The 6,363-nt window shown below is 41.2% G+C and overlaps 1 protein-coding gene across 1 annotated transcript in view; it reads right to left on the bottom strand.

Moving 5' to 3' along the window:
* LOC143360962 (uncharacterized) overlaps positions 1-5,750 on the bottom strand; it is a 64,868-nt gene extending 59,118 nt beyond the window's left edge. Inside the window, exon 1 of the mRNA XM_076800188.1 lies at positions 5,513-5,750. Within this exon, the coding sequence (XP_076656303.1) occupies positions 5,513-5,554 (42 nt within the window). The 5' untranslated portion in view covers positions 5,555-5,750. The remainder of the gene's footprint in view (positions 1-5,512) is intronic.
* Positions 5,751-6,363: the final 613 nt, after the last annotated feature.

Here is a 6,363-nt window from a genome sequence, read left to right on the forward strand (position 1 = left end):
GGATTAATTAATTCATTAAATTAATTAACAATTTAAATTTAAATCCAATCCCATTAATGCGCCTAATGTTGCCGCATTCAAAAACAAAAATTGCAGGACGTGAATTCACGTCAGCGACAATCAGGAATAGAATTTAAAATGTCGTGATTCACGTCAGCGGCAATCAGATATAGAATTTAACATGACATGAATTCGCGTCAGCGGTCGCGAATGTGTTAAATCTAATAAAAAAAAAAAAGTTTGGTGATGAAGGCCTTCTTTTCACGTTTCCTTATGACGCAAATGGGTTAAAAGAAGGTTCGAAGTTAGCAAATGAGACGGGAATTTTTGCCATCTATTTTCGAATGTTTCTAAAAATAAGTTTCCTCAAAAATGTCCGAGATAGATCTACAATTTTTATAAATTAAAATTTCAGTACCTCTATGAAAGCACACAGGCACTCCTTTCATTTCATCCGGTACTTAAAAATGTCCAAAATGGATCGACAATTTTTTAAACCTTTCTTTCGCCCGGTTTTCAATCAGCACCAAAACCAGAATGTCCGTGTAAAAGTTAGCTGAAATACAGCTTCCGTTTCATCGAATCCCGAGGACTGCTCGCTCTTACGCGAAGCGAATCTTTTCAATTTTTCGAACCCGTGCCCGACAAACCGAAGGCTCTCGCAACATTAATTTTTCAAGCGGCTTCATTTCCGGCGTTTTACGACGCGCGAGGGACGCCTCGAATATTCATCCGGACGGCTAAACAAGAGCTCCCCGGCCGTGGTTTCTGAAAAGCGTGTCTCCTCGGCTCAGTCTGGGATCGCGATCCATAAATGCTCGCGCGATTCAGCGAAAGCGATCGCGGGCCTTTTTCGACAGCAATTAAACCGTGAGAATGTCGCGCCTCGGCGCATCGTACGCCGCAAACTGGTTTTCTGAGGAAAAAGGAAAGTTATTTGTCGCGACGTCGCACCGTTCGATCCCTTATAATTAACGACCGGTTAAAAGCGAAACAGAGAGAGACAGAGACAAAGACAGAGAAAGAGAGAGAGAGAGAGAGAGAGAGAGAGAGAGAGAGAGAGAGACAAGCCTCGCTGGAAAAACGAGATTGGACCTTTTAAAACGACGCTTTATTTTTCTCTTCTTTTTTTCTCTCGTTTCGTGAAACGGTAGACTTTCTGGTTTCACTCGGGCAAACTCGGTGTGTCCCGTTAAATAATCATCGGCTTCGAGCAAAGGCCTTTTTCAGGCAACTATAAAACTTCGGAAAGAGAGAGAGAGAGAGAGAGAGAGAGAGAGAGAGAGAGAGAGAGAGAGAGAGAGAGAGGAGAGACCGTTTTCCAGGGATGCGTCGTATCAATTTTTAACGGTATTTCGACGGGAGAAACTTTGCTCGAATTACCGGCGTTCGCGAAATGACGTTGGAAAATTGATATCAAAATTCGATTTTAGAGCCGGGAAGTCGCCGAATAAAATCGAAAGGGAACGGTACCGAGAGAGTTTTTGGGATAGAACGGGCAGGTATTGGGAGGAGAGCGCGAACACACGCGGACACGGAAGAACATAACCGATAATGGCCCCCGGATTCATGATCCGACGCATACGCGCGAAATTTAATACCCCCGGCGACGGGAAAGTGCATCGAATCCGAAATAACACGATTAACTGACAATGGGGCCGAGTCAAATCCAAATACAGTAATTTATCACCGGTGACGCAAACAGGTGCAATTCGACCCGTCTTTTTCCCACGGGGACCCGCGCCATTTCTGCGGGCCTGCTGCCGTAGGACCGTTTTCTGATCGAAAGCCATAATCATCGAGAAATCCCTCTTTTTAAAAACCGATCGAAGACGAAGGTAATATCGCTTGTGGATTTCGGGAGAAAATTAAGCCTTTGCACTCGGAGCCATTTTAACTCGAAACGTTTCTTCCGACCTAGAATATTTATATATTTTCATATAATATCTATATATCCTTTCTTCATGTTATACACACAAAAATAGTGGAATTTACTCGTACAATACTGAAATGTTCAGTGATTTATTAAATGCAAACGAATTTAATAATGTAAAAAATATTTTGAATAATGATCTATCAAGTGCTACGGGTTAAAGAAAATTGAACCTAATCTTTCGTAAAAATGGCAATCAGAACGCCTAAATATTTTGGCGTTCGATGACCCACTAATTGTGCATCAATGTATTTTCTTTTTAATAATGTATCGAAGACCAAAATCTCTTATCTCCTGCTTATAGATTTTAGAAGAAATCTTGAAGATTCTTTAAAGATTAAAAATTGTTAACACTAGGCAACTAGGCTTCCCTAAAAATAGCGAGGATTAATGTAAGGATAGCATGAGTTGATGATATGAATTGATAATACGAATTAAAGTACAATTCGTATCTCATAAAATTCGCTCAGATCCAGAAACATTTCAGAGTTTCCTCAGTCGTAGAATAATTAAAATACTGGATTAGTTTCGGTTATAAGTTCGCTGGCTACGGCATAGTTAATGTGCGAATTACAGAAGATATCTTTTAGGGCAAAATGTTTCCGAGTTTGGTTAGTTTAAGAGACTTCGCATTACCATTTTATTAAGGAGATATCACGTCGCTCGTTGTTACAGATAACGGATAAATCTCGGGCTTTTATCGTCCATTTAATTAGAGCGGCTAACAATTAAAAAGTCTCGGCGAGATAAGACGGAGGAGCGAAGAATAGAGTCTTATCGCGGGCATTAACGATTGTTAGAAATTCTGACGATTCTAGTTGAAACGTGAACAAACAGTTTTGCTAGATTGTGTTGACATTACGACGTAACCGATTCCATTAATAACATGTTAACGTTCGAAGTACCTTGCTAATTTGTTGGCACTTTAAACAGCACCTTGCAAGTTTCACTGTAGTCGTCCAAATTACGGGACTAAATTAATTCAGACTTTATTGCACAATTTTGATCAACGAAAGAACCTCGGCTGAAAAATAACTGAACCGTCAAGATGTTGGAACTGAAATTACCTAATAAGCAAATCAACTTGATCATCAACTTTCTATTCAACGTAGCTGAGACTTCATTCAATCAATTTTTACTATATAGTATACCTTAAAAATTCTACTCCATTGCAGGAAAAATAACCAGATAATTTAGCAAGATATTAGCACTAATATTACCTAATAAGCAAATCAACTTGATCATCAATTTTCTATTCAAGATAGCTGTGACTTCATTCAATAATTTTTCACAATATAGTATACCTTCAAAATCCTACGCCATTGCAGGAAAACTAACCAGATAATTTAGCAAGATATTAGCACTGATATTACCTAATAAGCAAATCAACTTTTCCTGCAACTTCTTATTCAAGGTGGTTGAGAATTCATTAAATCATTTTTCACAATATAGTATACCTTCAAAATGCTACTCCATTGCAGGAAAAATAATCAGATCATCTAGCAAGATATCAGAACTGAAAGTACTTAATAAGCAAATCAACTTCTTATTCATGGTGGCTGAGACTTTATTAAATCATTGTTCACAATATAGTATACCTTTAAAATGCTACTCCATTGCAGGAAAAATAATCAGATCATCTAGCAAGATATCAGAACTGAAATTACTTATTGTGAACTTATTATGAAATTAATAAATTGAGACTCAATTGTACTTGTTATATCAGCACTGAAACTACCTAAGAAGCAAATCAACTTTTCCTTCAACTTCTTATTCAAGTGAGCTGAGACTTTATTCAATCATTTTTCACTATATAGTATACCTTAAAAATTCTACTCCATTGCAGGAAAAATAACCAGATAATTTTGCAAGATATCAGCACTTATATTACCTAATAAGCAAATCAACTTTTCCTTCAACTTCTTATTCAAGTGAGCTGAGACTTTATTCAATCATTTTTCACTATATAGTATACCTTAAAAATTCTACTCCATTGCAGGAAAAATAACCAGATAATTTTGCAAGATATCAGCACTTATATTACCTAATAAGCAAATCAACTTGATCATCAATTTTCTATTCAAGATAGCTGAGACTTCATTCAATAATTTTTCACAATATAGTATACCTTCAAAATCCTACGCCATTGCAGGAAAGCTAACCAGATAATTTAGCAAGATATTAGCACTGATATTACCTAATAAGCAAATCAACTTTTCCTGCAACTTCTTATTCAAGGTGGTTGAGAATTCATTAAATCATTTTTCACAATATAGTATACCTTTAAAATGCTACTCCATTGCAGGAAAAATAATTAGATCATCTAGCAAGATATCAGAACTGAAAGTACTTAATAAGCAAATCAACTTCTTATTCGAGGCGGTTGATACTTAATTAAATAATTTTTCACAATACAGTATACCTTTAAAATGCTACTCCATTGCAGGAAAAATAATCAGATCATCTAGCAAGATACTAGCACTGAAATTACCTAACAATCAAATCAACTTGCTCATCTACTTTCTCCTCGAGTTAGCTGAGACTTTATGAAATAATTTTTCACAATATAAAATACTAAAACAAAATAATCAAACGAAAAATAATCAAACTAAATAATGAAATATCAGCACAGGATTAATCCAGCAACCAAGTCTCAACTCGTCTTCGCCATTTCACCCAAACTAACCGAGACTGTCGTCAAAAATTTCGACCAAAAGTCTTCAACAAAATTTCAACAGTAGTAAAATAAAATACCCTAAGCGGGTAATTCGGGTTCTCCCGTTAACGTTGGTCGACACAATTACCGGAGGGTCAAAAAACGCAAGATGACCTTGCAATTTGGCGAACGGAGGGTCGAGCTACCTGCGATTTTCAGGGAAACCCGCGTTGAGGGCAGTGAAAGGTCGAGGTAAAATCTAGGGGCCCATCCGATCGACCCAATAATTTAACCAACGACCGGTAATCCAGTGTAAAAAAATGTCCCGCAAGAAAGAAAACCCCTTTAAATCGTCCTGGAGGCGTTTAGCGCACCCTCGGCTCCGGTTCTCGAGTAAAAATAACGTTTTAAATCGCCGTACTGGGCGCCGAGGCGAGAGCGTAGACCGAGTTTCCTCACCGGGACCTCCATAAACGGGCCACTACACGCCGCACAATGTGTTTCTAAATCGTGCTGCGAAGTCGACGCTGGGAAACGACCGTCCCGTCATCTTGTACCCCTTTCAGCAACGACTCTCATCGCTAGAAAACTCTTCACAATTAATTCCAGTACAATAAGCACCACTAATACAAAATTAATTTCACCGGTCTACGAGAACAAAATCTCAGGGACACATTTTTCTAAATTCCAAGGACGAAGAGGACCTTTGGAATCGACTTGTCTTGAATCATTCTAGGTCCCAGAATCCAACTAATTTCTCATGGAACAAAATTGCAATTATCAAATTCCAGGCCCGAGGAGTCTTTTCTAAACGAATCAATTCCGAACGTCTCGCGATCATAGATCCCTTCCCATCGACGCATCAAAATCCTCGCACAGGAAAACCCCGAGGACACTCGGGGCCGAACTGATCAGGTACGTACCTCGGACAAGGCGTCCTCCATCAGATCGCTGGTATCTCTCATGACTCCGAATGGAAACTAGCACCGACAACAATCACTCAACGCCCACGTTTTATCCGTTTCCTCCTCGTGTGTCCTCCGGTCTGGTTCCTCTGACGTTTGCCGCCGGATCAGAAGCCTCTCGACAAGAACCGTCAATCTCTTCGTCGTCGTCGTCGAAGAAGAAGAAAACGACGAAGACTAGCAGATGATCCAGCCGTAGTCGAGGGGACCTTGTCGAGCACCGTTTTCGAGCCGGGGCCTGGCTGTCACGAGCACATTGCCGCTGGTGGGCCGCGATCGCTCGCCGAAAGCCAGTCCGTTCGAACGCATGTAACTTCCCCGGTGTTGGATCGATCGTATCGCAACGTGTCACTACCCTCCCTCCGCGGCCGTCACCTCGTCCTTTTCACCGGGGTTTTCCCTCGAGGACCGATCCCGCGGCAGAGGAAGCCTCTTCAGGCTCGTCTTCGGCGTCGAAGATCGATCGGTTAGACTTCGAACCGGGGATCGTTTCGTGGTCTTCTAGATCCGGTGCGGATCGTCTAGATCGGATCTACGGCGGCGGGTAGAACCTGTCGGTTCAGGGGGATGACCAGGAGAATCCGAGAGTCCGGCGAGCGGAGCGGGCTCACGAGAGGATCGCGGGACGATCCATCGGTGTACGCGGCTGTGGAAACACTGGCGAGCACTGTCAGGTAAGCCAGGGAGCAGGTCGACAGACAGCCAGCAGGCCAGACCTGCCTCCATGACACTGCGTTCATCCTCGTCCACCCTGAGCCGGCCTCTCCCTTGCACCGACTGCTTGCAGCTGCCTTTTGCTCCCCTCCAGA

The sequence above is a fragment of the Halictus rubicundus genome, chromosome 1 (genome assembly GCF_050948215.1).
Source record: "Halictus rubicundus isolate RS-2024b chromosome 1, iyHalRubi1_principal, whole genome shotgun sequence".
NCBI classification, from domain to species: domain Eukaryota; kingdom Metazoa; phylum Arthropoda; class Insecta; order Hymenoptera; family Halictidae; genus Halictus; species Halictus rubicundus.